Source organism: Hydra vulgaris, chromosome 10 (assembly GCF_038396675.1).
Source record: "Hydra vulgaris chromosome 10, alternate assembly HydraT2T_AEP".
Lineage (NCBI taxonomy): Eukaryota > Metazoa > Cnidaria > Hydrozoa > Anthoathecata > Hydridae > Hydra > Hydra vulgaris.
Window position 1 is genome coordinate 29,742,198 of NC_088929.1, and position 20,634 is coordinate 29,762,831.

Consider the following 20,634-nt stretch of genomic DNA (forward strand, 5'->3'; position numbering starts at 1 on the left):
CTATATTATAGTTTATTAGTGTATTAAATATTTCAATCTTTTATAGTTTAAAAAATTATAAAATATTTTTTTTATCTCAAGAAAATAGTATATGTAAATTTACTGATTGTTAAGAAATAAAAATTTTTTAACGATAAAGTAAATTAAAATAATATTTTAAATGTTGAATTTGTTATTTTTCAATTTTTTATTTTGAAATCATGTATCAAAAAACTTACTTAAGCATACTTAGAATACTCACTTAAAAACGTTACTTTGTATTGAACTTTCTGAGTTGTGAGAAATTTATCCTTTGAGAAATAACACACAAACACTTATAAAACATGTATATATATATATATATATATATATATATATATATAATATATATATATATATATATATATATTCATATATTTATATATATATATATTTATATATATATATATTTATATATATATATATGTAATTCTATCTGATTCTTCCTGATGAACCTACTGATTGTGAAACACAGTGTTGAAGTAATCAAAAATTAGATAAGTGTTTTTACTAATTTATTATTGCTCTCTTCTTTTAGAACATTGAGCACTCTATTTGTAGAATACACTAACAATATAATTTATATATATATATATATATATATATATATATATATATATATATATATATATATATATATATATATATATATGTATATATATATATATATATATGTATATATATATATATATATATATATATATATATATATATATATATATATATATATATATATATATATATATATATATATATAGATATATATGTATATATATGTATGTATATATATATATATATATATATATATATATATATATATATATATATATATATATATGATAAGTAAGCATGTATTATATATATATATATATATATATATATATAGCATATATATATGCTAAGCCCTTAGCAGCATGTATATATATATGTATATATATATATATATATATATATATATATATATATATATATATATATATAATATATATATATATATATATATATATATATATATATATATATATATATATATATATATATATATATATATTTGTGTGTGTGTGTGTGTGTGTGTGTGTGTGTGTGTGTGTGTGTGTGAGTGTGTGTATGTGTGTGTGTGTGATAAAATTTTATTATATGTGTGTTTTTATTATACTTTCTGTTTACATAATATATTGTGTGTATTTATGAGTTATTTTTGAAATTAATTGAAATTATAATTAAAATTATATTGTTATTAACATGCAATAATTTTTAAATGTTATTATTTTATTTTAGGGTTATTGACATAATCAAAATATTTTGACATGAATAATGGATTTGGAACAATGGAGGTTTGAATTTAGATAATACACCATCACAGTAGCTAATCATTATGGAATAAGGGTGTTTTGTTTGTGGCATAAATTACAATAATCTTAATTTAATTATTTACTAGAATAACTTCCAAACAAATCAAATTGACCTTTTTCCCTTAAATTTATAATGTAGCAAAAGCTACAAAATAAGTCTTGTAAAAAAAATTTCTAAAGCAGTATGTATACAGGAAGCATACACTTTGTAAGGAACAAGAAGTTGGCAATTGAAAACATGAATCAAAGGTTTTAGATAGGTTATAGTTTTATAGATTCTCTGTATAGTTCTATATATATATTTTGCGATAAGGGGGGTTGTGTCAGTGTAAACTGTATCTTGTACATTATTTTGTAATTGCCATTTTTTTTAACATGATATCTCACATAGTTAAATAATATCTTATATTACTCTCATTTAGCAGGTTTAAAATAACTTACTTTTATAATTTACAGCTAAAGTTATAATTTAAAGCCTAAGTTGCAGTTATAATCTAATATGCAAGTAATGCATTTAATACTATTAAGATATTACTTTTAGTAATTGTTTATTTAATTAACATGATACTTTAAAAAGGTAGAAGTAAAGACACAAATATTACAATATTTAAACCATTTTTAACAGATATAAAAAACTATACTAAGATATTAGATTATATTTAAGATATAAAAAAAAACGTACATAACTTGTACGTAAATTGCTGGCAGCTTAACACTTTAAAACAAGGCCTGATATATACATTTTTAATCAAAATTAAATTATAAATTTTTTTATCAGAATAAAGTTTATTAAAATTTAATTTTATTAAATTAGTTTAAATCAAAATTTAATTTTTTTAAATTAGTTTTAAATTAAATCATACATTATATATCAGAATTAAATTATATTATAATGGTCTTTGCTTCAAGCTTAAAATATGAGCGTTTTTCAAGAGAAAAAATTGATCATTACAATAAAAGTAAAAAATTAATTATAAATTATTTGATATAGAAATTTAATTAAATTTTTTTAATGCAATTTAAAGTTGAATAAATATTCTTGTGCTTGCAAGATGGTAAATAAAAGTTTTTATTATATGTATTTGTTTTCACCTAATGCCGACTTTTAACAGTTTGAGGTCAGCAATTTATTGCCAACCTTTTATATAACCCTTTATATAAAAGGTTGGCAATAAATTGCTATATGGCCAAGACTGTATATTCAACCCTTGGAATTTTTCCAAATTCCAAGGGTTGAATATACAGTCTTGGCCAGGAAGGCTTGCGGTCTCATGTCATAATATGACCACACAAATACTCTGTAATTTTGAAAACTTGACCATTGTTGTTAATATGTTTTGAAAGTTTGTATACATTTTAAAAATGCATTAAATAATTATCTTAACTTAACTATAAAGAAGCTTGAAAAAAAACTTATCGTAAAAGAAGCGAACAAATCTTCATAAAAAAAAGTAACGACAAAATAAATAAAAATAACTTAATTAAATAACTTAAATGAATAAAAATAACTAAAACTAAATTAAAAAAAGAAAACAAAACAAAAAACTAAAATAAATAATAAACTATAGCGATAAGATTATCTAAATTACGTTTGGAATAAGTAACTTTGAACCATTTATCTTTACTAATGTTTTTATAATATTATGTGAAAAGCTTTTTTAAATAAAGTAACAACTTACATCTAACAAGTGCGCACATTTAAAAGTTAAAAAAAAGATTCTTAACAATTCTTTGCAGAATGTAAAATAGAAAAAATAATTAAATCATTTATTTAAAAAGTTGATATGAGATTTTTTTTATTTAAAGACATTTATAATAAAAAGTACATACTTATATAAATATAATATATATATATATATATATATATATATATATATATATATATATATATATATATATATATATATATATATATATATATATATATATATATATATATATATATATATATATATATATATATTAGGCAGGTCCATTTTTAGGGGTCGGAAAAACTATAACTTTGTCACTTTATTTTCCCATTCTACGTTGATATACAAGGCTATTCCAAAAAAATTTTTAAAAATATTTCAATTTTCCTGACCTCCCTGAATATTTTAAAAAAAGTCATTTTTGACCAATTATTCGTTAAATTGCTGTCTTAATTGGATCAAAGACCAACAAAACTAGTAATTTTTTTTTTGGGTGAGTTGGCTCTACTATTAGGAAGGTTCGTATAAAATTTGAGCTCGAAATATTTAAAATTTCTCGAGATAACACATTTTGAAATATGACCTGGTTTCTTTTAAAGACCTGGTTTTTACTATGTTTTTAATTGTATATTTATCTAAATACTCTTAAATATTCATTAAAAAACTTAATAAAATTTGCATTTAATAAGTTTGTTAAATAAGTAATCCAAATATTGTACTTAATAAAGATAAAAAATAAAAGTAAACTGTTAAAAATGTAAAATACTTTGACTAAAGGTTTTACAAACACGTTTTGTAAATAATATACATAAAAATTCAGTTAAATTTTTCTTATAAAAACTTTTCTTACAATTTATTAAGTATTTCTTTGGACCAGTTACATTTATAAAATGGAAAATTAACTCTGTGTTCCTTCAAAACCAGTAAAATATCTTGTAACTTTTCCTCTTTAATTGTTGAATCGATAAAGTCTTTTACCAATTTAATAGCTCTTTCACAACAGTCATTGACACAGACTAATCTCTTTATAAACCTTTGCATATTTTTATAATCAGAATCATGAGTCCACAAATCAGGTGGACTCTCTAACCACTTTGATAAGTAAGGAACTATTTTAAATATTAGCCAAGAATTTTGACCAACGTAATCATTAAGTTCTGAATTTTCATTTATTTCTACAGGCTTAAACTTTTTAAGTTTAAAGACTTCAGGTAAATTTGTTTTTAATAACTGCTGAGCAACTTTTTCTTTAACTTTATTGTCAAGACTTTTATCAAATAAACAAAAAACAACTGTTTCTTCAGAAAGATAATGACTGTGTCTAAGATAGCTTGAAATAAAAGCTTGAGGGACATCAGCATCAAAATCTTTCATTTTTATCATCTCTTTAACCGTACACAAATCATTATGAGCAGCAGAAGCAATTTGACTTGATTGAAGAAAGTTTTTTGCATAAACTGAAGCTACATATATTGCAGCCTTTGAAAATACTATTTCTTCCTCAAGGGTTAAAAACTTTATGATTGGTTGAGTAAGCTTCATTGCCAAAATGTATAAAGCATCTGCCATAAATCTAGCTTCATGTTCAGCAGCTGGTTTGTGTATAATAAATCCAGGAACTGCCTCCCTTCCTTCCAGAAAAACAATGACATATTGACACAGATGTTTATAATCATTTCTGGGGAAAGTATGAAGTTCCAAAGCTTTCTTGCAAAAAGATAAACTTTTTTTAGCCATATCTTCTAATGGAGTTCCACTAACTTTGCACCACGGAAACTTTGATAACTGATCCATATTTTTTTGAACATTTTCATAATTCATTGGCCAAGCAGCTTTGAATCTTGTGTAAATAGATTTTGATGGACCTTTGCTTTCTGTTTTAGTGATTGCATTTATTGCATGTAAAATATGTCGTTCTTGAGAATGTTTTCTACAAAGAAGCCTTAACAGAGGTCGATTTAAAAGTTCTCCTAAAATACTTATACAACCCTTATTACAACCAGTGTTACATGCTGTTGTGTCAGCACAAATTCCAATTATAAAGCTTTCAATTCCAAACTTTTTTATAACATTAAAACATGCCAATGCTTGATCATATCCTTTTCCTGATTGACATTCAACTATGCCTAGCAGCTCATCCTGTTGCTTTCCATTTGTATTTAAATCCCAGTCTGGACTTGTAACAACAATAGCTAGACGTTCATTTACTTCAGAAATATAGTTTTCATTTAAAGCTGTAACTTTTTTTGTATCAATGTGCAAAATTAAATTACTATTTTTACATTTTTCTTTTATTTTTTCTTTAATTAATTCTGATTCACTTAAATATAAATCTTTTCTTATTTTTTCTACTTTTGTCTTTGAAAGTTTTACTTCATTAAGATTGATATTTCCAGATCTTAAAAATAATGCTAATAATCCTGTCTGTACTCCAACAGAAATTCCAAAACGCCCACAAAATATTGACGTTTTTTTGATAAGTTCATCAATATCTACTGTTACTGTCACTTTATTTCGTTTTATGTTAGTTGATTGTTTTTCAATTATCATTGATTGTTTATCATTATCAAAATTTTCTAACAAAAATAACTCTTGATTTCCATTAATACAATTGCTATTTGATGAAAATTGTTTTAACTTCGAGTTTTTTGTGGTAGATTCCTCCATTTGCTCAAACTCCTTTGCTTTCCTTTTGCGAAACTCTCTGTTGGAATAAACTTTTTGATATATTTTGTCTATTTTGTCAATTACCATTGTTCTTGCAGTTTTTTGGTCTTCATAAAACAAAATATCGCATTCTTTTGCATCTTTTGATCGAATTCTATCTTTTTCAATTATTTCATAAAGTTTTGGGTGCCCTATGTCAAACAATTCTTTTTCTAATGCCAAAAAACTATTTTCATGTAGCTTTTGTGTTTCCGTTTTTTTTGAACGATATGATACCAGTTTCTTGTGATGATATATTAATTTGGAAACATTTTCCCTAAAATAAATTAACAAATTTTTATTTGTCATTTAGCTTAAATTTTTATATCAATAATTATCAATAATTATGTAATAAACTATAAATATTATTTAAATCGATAGCTACCTAATACTTCTACAACTAATGTGTGGTATACCACCCATAAGCCACGGTTTTCTAAGAGCAGAAACAACGCATTTGGGCTGACATGTTTTATCATTACAAAGCAGCTCGTGATTTATATCAAGAGGGCAAGATATAATTTCGGTGTGTTTTTTATTTTTATTGAAATTTAGTAATCTGCAGCAGTGATAAAAATATCTTAAAACGTCGCCTTTCGTAGGCAAACTTCTGCAATCAATTTCGTGGGTTTGTCCTAATAAATATATTTCAGTATTTGAACGTGTTGATATTGCCATTTTAAATTTAAAAAGTTACAAACGCAGCGCAGTTTCATTAAATAAATTATTGCGCGCTGTGTTTATACCTCCGCATAAGTCCGGTAGTGCAAATTAAAAAAAAAAATTCACTAAAAATGTACTAAATATAAAATATTCAAACCCCTAGGGAGGTCAGGAAATTTGAAATTTTTCAAAATTTTTTTCAGAGAAAGTCTTGTATACCAACGTAGAATGGGAAAATAAAGTGGCAAAGTTATAGTTTTTTCGACCCCTAAAAACGGACCTGCCTAATATATATATATATATATATATATATATATATATATATATATATATATATATATACATGAGTTAAATTCAACCCGGGATGAAAATTCAGCTCGGTGCCAGGTTGAAAATTGTTTCTTATTACATAGCCGTTTTCATCCCACTGCAACTTTCAGTTTTTAAATTTCAACTCGGCCGGGATAACAAAATTTTATGTAAAATGTCTATTCGTGAAAGTAATAATATTTTACAATTAATGTTGTTTATAATTCGACAGTGCAGTCTACTTATAGCACTTATATTGCAACTTAATGGTTTAGTAATTACTTACAAACTATTAGAAAGCAAACGAAATATTGCCCTTGGTGCTTATTTATGCACACGAAAAAATAATTTGCAGCATAAGAAGAAACTTGCCAGGCAAAGACTTATGAACAGAAAGTCTAGAAGTTTATGGGTAGAAAAGGGGAGAACTGATTTATGGTGGCAAAATATGATTGGACCTGGTGTCCCTGAAACTTGCTGGAAAAGAATTTTTCGAATGACAAACAAGTGTTTCTTGGAGCTTGCTGCTATTATAGATACTGTTGTAAGTCCTCAACCTAACTGTCCAAATTATCGTTTTTTAACTACACACAAAAAACTAGCAATAACCATTTATTATTTAAAAGATACTGGTTCCCTTTGGATGACAGCCAATGTTTTTGGCATTCATCAATGTACTGTTTCAAATTCTGTAAAAGTTGTATGTGATGCCATAAATAATATCATTGGTCCTATAAATTTACATCTACCTAAAAACAAAGAGGATATGATGAAGTTAGCTTCACAGTTTGAAGTAAAGTTCGGCATGATACAAGTCTTTGGATGCATTAATGGCACTTATGTCCAACTAAAATGTCCTATTAAAAACGATCGAAACTACTTTTGTTATAAGCAATATTTTTCATTAAATGTACAAGCGGTATGCGATAGTAAAAGATATTTTATTGATGTTGAATGCAAATGGCCAGGATCTGTACATGATGCAAAGATGTTTACAAATTCCACTATCAATAAAATATTAATAGAAGGCACACTACCTCAAACATTGTACAGTTTATCTAATTATCATTCAATTCCTAACTATTTGATTGGAGACCCAGCCTATTCATTAACAAACTTTTACATAAAAGAGTTTCAAAGTTGTTCAAATAACAAGAAAGTCATATTTAACAGCATGTTACGCTCTGCTAGGAACCAGATTAAATGTGCTTTTGGCAGATTAAAAGCAAAGTGGGGATTTTTAAGAAAAATAGTTGATACAAAAATAGAAACAGTTCCTATTGTTATTTATACTTGTTTTGTTCTTCATAACTTTTGTAAAAAAATCAAACCTATGACCTAAATGAAGAGGAGGTTAATCAGCAAATTGAAAGACATCAAAGTAATGCATTGGAAAGCCCAAACCTTCCTGACAGTATTTACTCTGCTAATAATCCTGAAGGTGAATATATACGCAAAACTATAACAAAATATATATCAGAAAATTTATTCAGGGACTAAAAATACAATAAGCTTATCTATAAAAAGAGTAAGGAAAATATGAAATCCTTTTTTGTGGTAATTTATTGTATTTTGCTAAATTATTGTAATTGTTGTGTTTCATTACAAACTTGTTATAATTGTTAGTAAGGAAATAATTTAAATTTAACAACAAAACAAATGAAGTTTTACAAGAAAAAAATTAATCATAAGCAATACGTAATTAAAACAAGTCCATTATATTGCAATCATTAAAATTACTATAAAATGTACTAATTTTATTATACACCTTAATTATTGCTGATTAGTTTTCATTCCCTGCATTAATAATTCCATTGATCTAGAAAGTCCCTGGGCAACCTGTAAAATAGATTCTGACATTCACTCGATTGATGCTGAGAATGTTTCATTAGAATGTCTTATGGCTTCAGTGACATCTCTTTTAAATTGAGCATCTTCTTTCAGTTTATTCAGCAAAATTTGATCTCTTTGTGATGCACTCAATTGTCTCTGCATGTGTCGTTGCTTATTGTCAATAAATTTTGGAACAATTTCATTATTGTCATTTTTACGTTTTTTTAGTTAAGATATCACTATCAACAGATGCAGTTTCTGGACTCTGTAATAATAAAAAAAAACCAACTACATTATTGTCCTCAATACTGCATAAACTTGAACATAGATTTACGTTATCTGTATTTTTAACTGTGGTGTCTTCAGTTAAATTTTCTACACTTTTGTTATTATCAATAATTTCTTTATTTACATCATGCGTTGATTTTCCAAAAAATAAAGGTTTTATAGATGGAGATCCACCCCATATTTGAACTAGATGATCATAAAGTTCAAGTACTATTTTCCCACTTCCACTCTTTCAACCTGATGTAACAGCTAATAAAAAGTTCTTACGAATTTCTTTGATTTTTTCTTGAACTCTAGTATAACCTCTTTTAATAAGAGTTATATTAATTTTATTTTGTTTGGATAATATATTTTCATTAGGACAAACAGGCCCAAACCAACTTGGCTCATGACAGTTAATGTTAGCTAAAGCTTTTCTACAACTTTCGTACTGATTTGATTATTCAGCATTAAAATCCTTGTTATTATATTCCATTTAAGATTTAAAATTTGATAAACTCTGTGTTAAATTTGAAATTTTATTGTCTTTATCCCAATGAAATCGAACTTTTTCGCTTTCTTTCATCTTTACTTCACTTACTGGTTTTAGTGCAGCCATCTTTAATTTTACATTAATAATGGAAATTGTCAGGGCTGAAAATCCTGCCTCGGTTTAATAAAATGGGCTAGGATATTGATCCCGGGGGGAATTTCACCCCGCTCATCATATAATAGTAAATTTGAATTTGTAAGAAAACAAAGTGTTAGGCGGGGGAAATTCCAGCGCGGATAAGCGAGCTGAAACCTAACCCGGGCTGATTTTAACTCATGTAATGAGCCCCTTATAATATAAAAAAATTTTATTTTTAATAAAAAAATTATTTATAATTAAATAATATAAATAAAAATTTATACAACTTTCATTGATACTTTAATTAAAATCATTAGCTGCTTTATTTAAAAGCGTTTTGCTAATATAAAAAAGTTTGTAAAGATAAATGTGTCGAAGTTATTTTATTTTCAACTTAATTAAAAATTAATTTTTTCAGCGCGTTTGTTAAAAACTTTATTAAGTTTTAAAGACCAGAAAAATTTGTTAAATTTTTTCTGGTCTTTAAAACAATTAAAAAAAAAAAACAACCTATATATATACATATATATATATATATATATATATATATATATATATATATATATATATATATATATATATATATATATATATATATATATATATGTATATATATATACATATATATATATATTTTCCTGAAAGTTTACATAGTTGGACTTCCGCTCTTTTAACATTCACCAATTCAATTATGTTTATTGTTTCATATATATATATATATATATATATATATATATATATATATTTTTTATAAGTTATATATATTTTCAGTGTTATATAATATAACACTGAAACTTATATATATTTTTTTAATAAATGATATATACAACAAAATAATTTTAACAAATGGTGTTTTTGAAAAATAATCTTTCTCACACAACAAAGTCGCTAATAAAATAATTAACATATAATAAAAAAAAATAGATAAATTCGCACAATTTTTTTATTTGTTACTTGCTAATTTTTTTAAAATAAAAAATCATTTTTAGTTGCAAATATTTTAAATTGATTATTTAAGAAATAATCATTTTAAAAAATTAAACATACTTTTATTCCCTTATACAAATGTCAACAAAAACAATTTGTTTATATCAAAAAAATTTTAAAATGTATTAAATTTAACTATTTAATATTAGTTTTTTTTTTAATGAGTAACAATTTAAACAGCCTTGTAGGCTATTAGTTCTCTCAAAAGGTGAGATGGATATGTCTTGTTAACATAATCTAAAATATATTTTTTTAGAACCTGGCAGAAATGTTTCGATGTTTCATTTGTATGGAGCGTGTTAAAGATGCAAGAATATGTCCTCACTGTTCAAAACTTTGTTGCTTTCTCTGTATTCGAGTAGAATAATTTGTTTCTTTTACTTGTTTTTTTTTTTTTTTACCTATTATTCTTGTTATTACTTTACATAATTTTATGTTTAGCGATGGCTAACAGAGCAGCGACCGCAGTGCCCTCATTGCAGGTACTTTATTAAAAATGTACAATTTATATATATATATATATATATATATATATATATATATATATATATATATATATATATATATATATATATATATATATATATATATATATATATGTATATATATATATATATATGTATATATATATATATATATGTATATATATATATGTGTGTATACAATTTTGTTGGGAGTTTATTTGTATATAACAGGGCAATTGGTGATTGAGACAGTTCTTGGATTTTGGTGTTTAATTTTGAGTGTAGGGTCATGGCACCACCTACGCGACTTTTAACTTCAAAACTTCTTAACTACAAAACCATAACAGATTTTTATTTAGGGTTTTTGAATTAATATTTTATACTCAATTATTAACTAAATTATATAATTCGAATTTAAGTAAAGTTATTTTTTTAATGTTATTTTTACTTTTTTGTAAGATCTAGTAAGTTTCTTCACCTACAGTGATAAAGCACCACCTACCGTAATCGATTCTCCACCTACTGTGTATGAAAAAAATCGTATATTATAATTTTATATATTTAAATCAAGAAACAAATGAATAAATTTAATATGATTACCAAACAAAAAAGACATTGGTTATAAAATTACCCACCAAAGCTTTTTTCTGAATTTAAACTTTTTTTCTTTTTAAATGTTTTTTTTTGTCTTTTATTTTTATTTTATTTTGTTACAGTTTGTTTTCTTTTAGATTTTTCTTGTTTTTCTTTTTCTTTCAATTCTTTTTTTTCAGCAGCTTTATTTTTAAGTTCAATTTTTTTGATATCTTCTTCCTTTGCATTTACTCTAGTTATTTGAACTCTAACCATTTGGATGAAGTTACAACGCTCGGTAATTGTTCAACTTGTTTTAGTTTTTTTTTTCGTGATTGATTGCTTTGGCCATAAAAGAATATCGTGTAATGGGTCTACATCTTTTATTATTTGTTTATTTGAATCTGGTGAATCTGTTGCTGATTTACTTTCACCAGATTCATCAATTATTACGCTTTTTCCAAATTGGCTAACATTACTAGATACGATTTCATTTTGCGTACTGCTAATATCTAAATACGATTCTTTATAGATTTCATTGTTCAATACATTATTGTTGGCTTCTATTAAATTTATGGTTTGTTTGGAGCTATTGTTAAATTTAAGTTTTTTCCAAAAATTAAACATTTCTCTGTTTTAGTCAGTTTTACTTCCCCACTCTTTATTTCCAGTTTTTTCAAACTGGAGCAATACTTCAGATGCAATGTTGTTTTCAAATGTTTCCCACAATATTATGGCTTGAAAGATTCGTTTCATTGTTATCAATTGTAGAATTCAATTTAACACGTTGAATTACTTTTTTATAATGAACATTGTTCGCATTAAATGGAAATATTCCTGTTGAACTAAATCCGTTAATAATATTTTTTTTCATATATTGATACATAACAAAATTATTCAACAACATTAGTCTCTGCGAATTTCATAAAAATCGTTATCCAATTTAAATTGCTGACAAATGTTCTGCCTTTTTTTTTTTATTGGTGTGAAAACTGACACATCTAATGGTTTTAAGATGTGTGTAGCATTAGGAAACAACAAAATCAAATGAATTCTTTCCGAAGAATTCATTTGATTTTGTTTCTTGCGAGAGATTTCCATCCATGAGCATATATATAGATAATTATGTATTAATAGATTTCAAATATGGTACTAACACATTTGTGGAGTACTCATAAAAGCATTAGGCAGTCATCCAGCCGCTGTCACTTTTACCGAGTCCCCAACCTGGTGGTGCAGCAGCAATAGTTTTTGGCATTTGAGCATACTTGTACATTGTTAATGATGGTGCAAATTCACCATTTGCATTTATTTGTGTAAGGTACTTTCAGGAACATTAAACTTTTTGCTGACACAAAATTTTTTCACCTTTATTTAAAGCTCTAACTGGTGCATGCAGTTGTTCTTCTGAATACAAAAGTTTTTTTTGAATATTTTTTTTCTTTTTTGAACCTTGCATCTTTCTAATCGAATTCATTTTACATAGTAAATAAAGTATAAAAAACATATCTAATAGATATTCCCTAGGGTTAAATTCATTTCATATAATAAATATAATTCATTTCACATAATAAATAAAGTATAAAAAACATATAAAATAAATACTCCCTAGGGTTAAATTACCTTTAATTGGTAATTGAGTTGAACTGAAGTGGTTTTTTAGAGAGAAAACTTCACAAAATAAAACATGTCTGAAAAAATATTTTTATAAACGGTAAGTGCTAACTATTATAAGTTTTGTAATCACCTACCTTGTAAAAGATTAAACAATGTTAAACAAAAAATACTTATATTTTTTGATAAAATTAAAATATTCAATATTTTTACAACTATTTTAAACTTTTATCAAAAAAGTTATATAAATTTTAAGCCATAAAAAAACTAGACAAATTTTTTTTTACTGTTGAAGATTTTCTTAAGAAAGCAATAAATAATCATTTGCGGGTAAAAAAAATCTTTAGAAATATATCTTTTTAAAAATTATTTATTAGTGAAATAAGTTAGTTTTGTATAAAACAATACTAAAAAGATAAATTAAAAAAAAAAAAACTTACTGATTTTTTCAAAAACCATGGTAGGTGCTTCTTCACGGTAGGGGGTGCCATGACCCAATGTGATTTCTAATTGCAATATTGGTGTATAATTGCTAATATTTTCATCTAATCTAGTGAATGGATTGAAAAGAGCAAAATATTTACAACTTTGACTTATACAGCTTTAAAATCTGCAAAGCAAGATTTAAATGATTGTAAAGATTTCAAAATGGCAGCTTCTTACTTTTAAAACACAATACTAGTAATCTTACTTTCAATCTTTCAAACTTTCAAGTGTTGAAAATAGATGAATAATCTTTTGTCATAAGCTGTTTGTAAATAATTTTAGGTAGGCCTTTAAAATATAAATTAATTTAAATGATGTTTTAAATAAGCTATTTTCGCCTGCAACCTGTTTTACCTGTTTTCACCAAGTTTATGCTCAAGATATCTAGAAGGTTTGTCAAATCCAATAAAAATCTAAGATTACATAAGCAGTTCTTGTTTTTCAGAAAGTCACATTAATTAATAATTAATAATAGTTCATTTTTTATTTCCAAAAATAGTAACTCTATTTTATTTTAAAAACCTGGTGTACATTTGATAAACATCAAACTTTGATAATCATCAAACATTTGATAATCATCAAACAGAACTATGCAATAAAGGCTTTTCATGTTCTTTTTACATACAAAAAAATTACAGAAGTTCTTTTCTATTTTTTTAAAAAATTAAATAGCTTTCTTATCTTGCTCTTATTTTTGAATGCATGTAACTGCAATGACATGCTAAATTGCATATTTAATGACACAATATCTTTTGAACACAATATTTCTTGGTGAATACTGTAATAATATTTGAAAAGTTTTTCTTTGTAAATATTTTTTATGAAGTGAAACACCCAGTATGCTTCAGAACCATTGCAGGTGCACCATCAGTTCAAATACTGTCCAGTTTATCCTAGTTCAGGTTGTGACCATATGTGTTTTTATTCTCAGTGCATTTTTTATTACTTTAAAAATATCAGATAGATGTTGAATTTTGAAGCTGAAAGTCCAAAAAGTTCTTGGATCAGTAGTATCATTGACACATTTTATTTAAACTAATAATTGGATATGGTCTTTTAAATCACCACTTTCATCAATAGCTATTAAAAAGTATTTTGAAAGTGATGAGGCAACAATGATTTGTTTTGATACGTCACGGGGCATTTCTAAAACTCTTATCATAACTGTATTTCTGGAAAACACATTTAATATAGAATAAGATAAGGTAATTTCGCCATAAATTCTTTCAATTTAAATAACTTGAGTACTAAAAATGAAAATCAAATTTTTTTTATTGTTAATAATATTTCTATAAACTTTATATACTTTAATTTTTTTTTTTTTTAAATGATTAGAACTGAAAAAGTGGGGTGGCAAAATTACCCCAATAAAATCTAATTTGGTAAATTTTGCCACCCATTTTATTTACAACATAAATTTTTTATTTTAAATTATAAATCTTAAAAACACATTTAAAATCAGTTAAATAAAAGAAATCTAACAATATTCAAAGTGGTGGCATGGTCATCAATACTGAGAGGTATTGGGGCATGTCCCCCCTTCACCTTTTTTACCTATTTTTCTTTTCTTTTTTTTTTTAGAAATGTAGGATATTTTGAAAGCCCTGTAGATGGTCTGGGGGGAAGGTGGATTTTGTAGACTAAAAAAAGAGTTTTAAAATAATCAAGCATACTTAAAAAAAATCAATTTACAAATTGTAATACATGAGAGATGAAGAGATTAAAGTCAAAAACTCATTGATTTCTACATTTTACTGAGGAATAAAATTCTTTTTTTTTTTTTTTTTTTGGGGTTGACATTTTTCACAAACCCATTTTTGACAAGAACTTTTCTGCTGGTGGATTGTGAAGCTCTGAAAGTTTTCTATCAACTGCATTTTTATTTAATGGATAAAAAACGGTATTTTCAAAACTACTGACTGCATGTGATCTTTTGAAATCCTGCTCTAATGAATGTAACTTTGATAACAAGAAGGGAAACGTCAGCTTATCAACATTTCTTAAACCAATTTCTCTGTAGTGTTGTTGAAGAATTGCGCGCCAGACACTTTTAACATGACAGTAAATGTCTGAATTGAGTGGTTGGAAAAAAGTCAACATTATACTTTGGGCATAGTTGAATTGCTGCCATAGAAACATGAGTTAAATGACTATCAGCTATTAATACTTTTTCTCACTTATCTTATCTCATCTGTTCATTCTCTCTTTTTTGTTTTTTCTTATTCCTTTACATTTTGTTCTGATTTCAACCTTTTTAATATTATTGTTTTTATTACTTCTTTTTTTATTACTTGTATTAATGTAGTTTGCTTTCTTTATTATTTCCTTGTTTTAATATTTTTTTAACTTTATTTGTTTATTTATTAAGGTGTCACTCTACATCGACTAGTTTTTAACTATATGAGTGACACCGAACCTAACTTTGTAAATTACAATTAAATTTGTAATTTTTGATTTTATGGTTAAATAAATGAATTAAAAACTACTCGACCTTCATAATTTGTATTTTTAATAGGAATGAAAACAGAGTTAATCCATTGTACAAATCGATACTCCTCCATCCAACCAGAATGGGACATAGTGTAGTAAATACCTGAAGGTCCACCAATACCCCATTGAGCCCGAAAATGTTTTGCTTTGTAGTCAACAAAAGGTGGCAAATAATCACCGTTGGCATTGCAGCAATTATTGATAGTGTAATGAACTTTTTCATTATTGCCACCAATAATAAGTGGTCGCCTTGCTCCTTTTCTAGTTAAGACTGTTTTTAAACCTTGATCACAATCAAACTCAACTTTATCACAGTTAAAAATATTTTGCGGTTTTTCCAATACGTCAGCATTTTTGTAAGTTGTTTGAAGTGTTTAGAAAAATCCATCAATCACTTGATTAGTGCATGAAGCCACTCGTGCTGAAATGTTTAGTCTTTTGCATTGACTTAATTCATTTGACCAGCGTTGTTTAAAACCTAGGTACCACTTGTTTGTTGGCATTTCATTCTTGAATAAAGCAGTTTGATTTGTTTCTTTCAAATAATTGAACACCACTGATTGAATTTCTGGGAACAATAAGCCATAGCCCCAGTCACCTAGAACTTGAAGTATGAGAACCAGTAAGGATTAAGTCACATAGATTTGTTAATGAACCAGCCCCAGATATTCTTTATTGAATTCTTCTTCCTAGTGTTCTTTGAGGTATACAGTATAATTCAGCAGCTCGCTTGTAACTGAATTCGCCAGCTTTAAATTTTGCAATTGCTTTTTTCATTAGCTCTTTACTATAATTGGCGACGGATTTTCTCTTGTAGTTTCATGGTATTGTTGCTGATAATTGATCGATTTAATTAATTTGAATTGATTATAAGGCCAACATGATCTGAGAAATTAATTATCAAAATAAGAAGATGGAGATGATATTAGTTATCCAATTAAAGCGCTTACTAATTATTTTTTTACTTTATTTATCAATTGTTTTCCTAAATTATTTTAATTAGACATATTAATTAAATTATCTAATCGAAAATGCACAAGGCCAACATGACCTGATAAATTAATTACCAAAACAAGAGGAAGGGAAATAACATTAATTATCCAATCATATAAATATTTATCCAATCCATATCATATAAATAATGATCCAATCATATAAATATAAATATAGATAGGTGGCAAAATTCCCCCATTTAATATTTCTGTAATAACTTTGGAACAGATCAAAATTAGAAAGAAAAAAAAATACAAAGATCCATTAAAAAATTTTCAATATTTTAGTCTTTTAAATTTTGAATGGAAATAAATAATTTTTTTTCCATTCAAAATTTTTATGAGAACTTTAAATTTCCTGCTTTTTTATAGATTATTTTTGTCAATTAATTTTCTTATAGAGTTGGGAGAGGGTTATAACCACAAGTATCCTTCTCGTATGTAGTGGCCTTCTTGGCCTTGGGGAGGTGAATTACTTAAATATATATATATATATATATATATATATATATATATATATATATATATATATATATATATATATATATATATATATATATATACACAGGGATACAGGGTGGTGCAAAAAAAAAGCCACACTAATTTTTTTAATAAAAACAGCAACAAAAAATGACTCATATAATAAAAGTAATATAGGACAATTTTGATAAAAATGTTTATATAATAAAAAGAAATTAGGATTTGTAAAGCATTTTTTAGGTTTCAGCTGTTTTAGTACTTAATTGGCCATTCTTTGTTTTTTATGATTTCTGCGCATCTAGAAGGCATACTATCTACAAGTCTTTTTAATAAATCGTTTGGCAAAGCATTCCAACCATCAAGAAGAATTTGGAACAAATCATCTTCACTTGTTGCTCTACGATCTTTCAATTTTCTATCCAATATAGACCAAAGGTTTTCTATTGGATTTAAATCAGGAGACTATGCTGGCCAAGACATAACTGGTATTAATTTAGATTCTAGATATCTTTTAATCAACCGTGCTGTATGTTTAGGATCGTTATCGTGTTGAAAGATGTAGTCACTATTAGGAAAAAGTTCTTTTATACTTGGTCCAAGCTGATTAACTAAGATTTTATGATACATCTGCTGGTCCATGATGCCATTCACCCGGTAAAGTTTTCCAACCTTGTGTGCACTAAAACAACCTCAAACATTAATCTTTCTGTCATGTTTAATTGTTGCCTTGCATGTTTGGGGGTTGAATTTTTCCCCAATTAATTTCCAACAGTGAGATCGACCATTATAAAACAAAACAAAAAGAGACTCGTCGCTCCAGATAACTTTAGCCCATTGTTCACATGTCCAATCTTTGTGCTCAATGCACCACTTTAATTGTTTTTTTCGATTGATTTCACTAACAAAGGGTTTTTTAATTTGCTTTCCAGAAAAAAATTACCCGATGCTTTTATTCTGCGAGATATTGTCCACTTTGAGATATTAGTAAGGTTCAAATCTAGTTTTATCTCAGAACATGTGGTTTTAGGATTTTTTTTGACAGCGTTAAGAATGTAGCGATCTTCTTTTTTTGAAGTTTTAGGCTTTCTCCCAGATCCAGCAGACCTTTCAGTTTTACCAGTGTGTTTATACTTCTTTACCAATCTACTAATAGTTGAGTGTTCTCGTTTAAAACACTTTCCAATGCTTCTGTGAGACTCTCCTTGGTCAGCAGCTTCAATAATTTGTCCAATTTCTACATCTGTTAGATGTTTTCTAAAATATTAAATGTGTCCATATTAATCTTTTTTTTAAAGATTTTATTTATGTAAATATTAGTTTATATAACACATCGCTCAATAAGTCCGTAGGATGACATATAGATGGCAACACAAATACCGAATCCGTATTGTTTTTAGAAAGTACCAATCTTCAAACGATATCTGTCAAAGTTTCATGACAATCGGACCATTATTTACCAATTTAGTGTGTGAACGATTGAATCAACTTTTGTGAATTGAAAAAAATGGAAAAATCAGAATTTCGTGTGCTCATTAAGCATTGCTTTTTGATGGGAAAAAACATGGTGCAGACCAAACAATGGCTTGATAAGTGTTATTCGGACTCCTCTCCATCGAGGCAAATGGTTGAAAAGTGGTTTGCTGACTTTAAACGTGGTCGTACAAACACCGATGATGCTGAACGCTCCGGTCGCCCAAATTCGGCAGTTACTGAGGAAAACATCAAAAAAATCCATAAAATCGTCTTATCCGACCGCAAATTGAAATTGAAGGAGATTGCCGAGGCCATAAAGATATCAGAAGGCAGTGTGTTTACAATATTACACGAACATTTGGGTATGAGAAAGCTTTGTTCGAAATGGGTGCCGCGTTTGCTAACACCGGACCAAAAACAACAACGAATCGATGATTCTGAAGCATGTCTGGCACTATTTCACCGAGATAAAAAGGATTTTTTGCGTCGCTACGTCACAATGGATGAAACATGGATCCACCATTTCACTCCTGAGTCAAATCGACAGTCGGCTGAGTGGACACCAGCGGGTGAAAGCCGCCCAAAGCGCCCAAAGGCTCAAACTTCTGCTGGCAAGGTTATGGCCTCCATATTTTGGGATAGCCATGGTATATTGTTCATTGATTATCTTGAGAAAGGTAAAACGATCAACAGCGAATATTACATGGCATTATTGGAACGATTGAAGGCTGTAATTGACAAAAAGCGACCGCACATTAAGAAGAAAGAAATTCTCTTTCATCAAGACAATGCACCGTGTCACAAGTCAATGAAAACAATGGTAAAAATGAATGAATTACACTTCGAATTGTTGCCCCATCCACCATACTCGCCTGATTTGGCCCCCAGCGATTATTGGCTGTTCTCAGATCTCAAAAGGATGCTCCAGGGAAAGAGATTTGGATCGAATGAGGAGGTCATCGCCGAAACTGAAGCATATTTTGAAGGAAAAGATAAATCGTTCTACAAACATGGTATCGAAAAGTTAGAGAAGCGCTGGAATGACTGTATCGCCTTAAAAGGAGACTATGTTGATGAATAAAATCAAATTATGTCAAAATGTTGTTGTTTTATTAGCTATCCTACGGACTTATTGAGCGATGTGTTATAAAAATACCTTTTCAGTCCTAAATTTTTCACTGACACATCCAATTTTTTTTGTTTTGCTTGATTATACATTTTATACTTAAAATGAAGAAAAAATATTAGTGTGGCTTTTTTTTTGCACCCCACTGTATATATATATATATATATATATATATATATATATATATATATATATATATATATATAATATATATTAGAGTGCATCACAAAACAACAATTTAAAAAAATTGATTTTGTCTGACACCTAATCGTGTTCTATATATTAAAAAAATACTGACTTTCAAATTATTAAAGGTCCCCCAACACCCTTGAATATTTGACCGGTCCCTAATGATTTCAAAAAAATAGTTTTTCAAAAGTAGGTCATGTTGGGTCTCAAATTAAGCAAAATTTTATAAAAATTTCAAAAATAATCATCATTTTATTAAAAAAAAATTCACATTAGATTTTACTGCAATA

The 20,634-nt window shown here is 26.7% G+C and overlaps 2 protein-coding genes across 2 annotated transcripts in view; one reads left to right on the forward strand and one right to left on the reverse strand.

Moving 5' to 3' along the window:
- Window positions 1-1,279: 1,279 nt before the first annotated feature.
- Window positions 1,280-20,634, forward strand: part of LOC100197314 (E3 ubiquitin-protein ligase TRIM37) — an 88,179-nt gene continuing 68,824 nt past the window's right edge. The window contains exons 1-3 of the mRNA XM_065807743.1: window positions 1,280-1,352; window positions 10,714-10,815; window positions 10,899-10,939. Coding sequence (XP_065663815.1) covers window positions 1,326-1,352; window positions 10,714-10,815; window positions 10,899-10,939 — 170 coding nt within the window. The 5' untranslated portion in view covers window positions 1,280-1,325. The remainder of the gene's footprint in view (window positions 1,353-10,713; window positions 10,816-10,898; window positions 10,940-20,634) is intronic.
- On the reverse strand, window positions 3,814-6,523 carry LOC136085896 (uncharacterized). The gene is made up of 2 exons (XM_065807739.1): window positions 6,153-6,523; window positions 3,814-6,044 (listed from the first exon to the last, which is right to left on the reverse strand). The coding sequence occupies exons 1-2, from the start codon at window positions 6,443-6,445 to the stop codon at window positions 3,908-3,910; spliced, it is 2,430 nt and encodes an 809-aa protein (XP_065663811.1). The 5' UTR covers window positions 6,446-6,523; the 3' UTR covers window positions 3,814-3,907.

Excerpts from the sequence above, each read along its gene's own strand:
- LOC136085896 (XM_065807739.1), bottom strand. The coding sequence starts at position 6,445 with ATGGCAATATCAACACGTTCAAATACTGAAATATATTTATTAGGACAA. Across the intron at positions 6,045-6,152 it reads ATTAGTTGTAGAAGTATTAG|GGAAAATGTTTCCAAATTAA; the intron begins GTAGCTATCGAT and ends AATTTATTTTAG.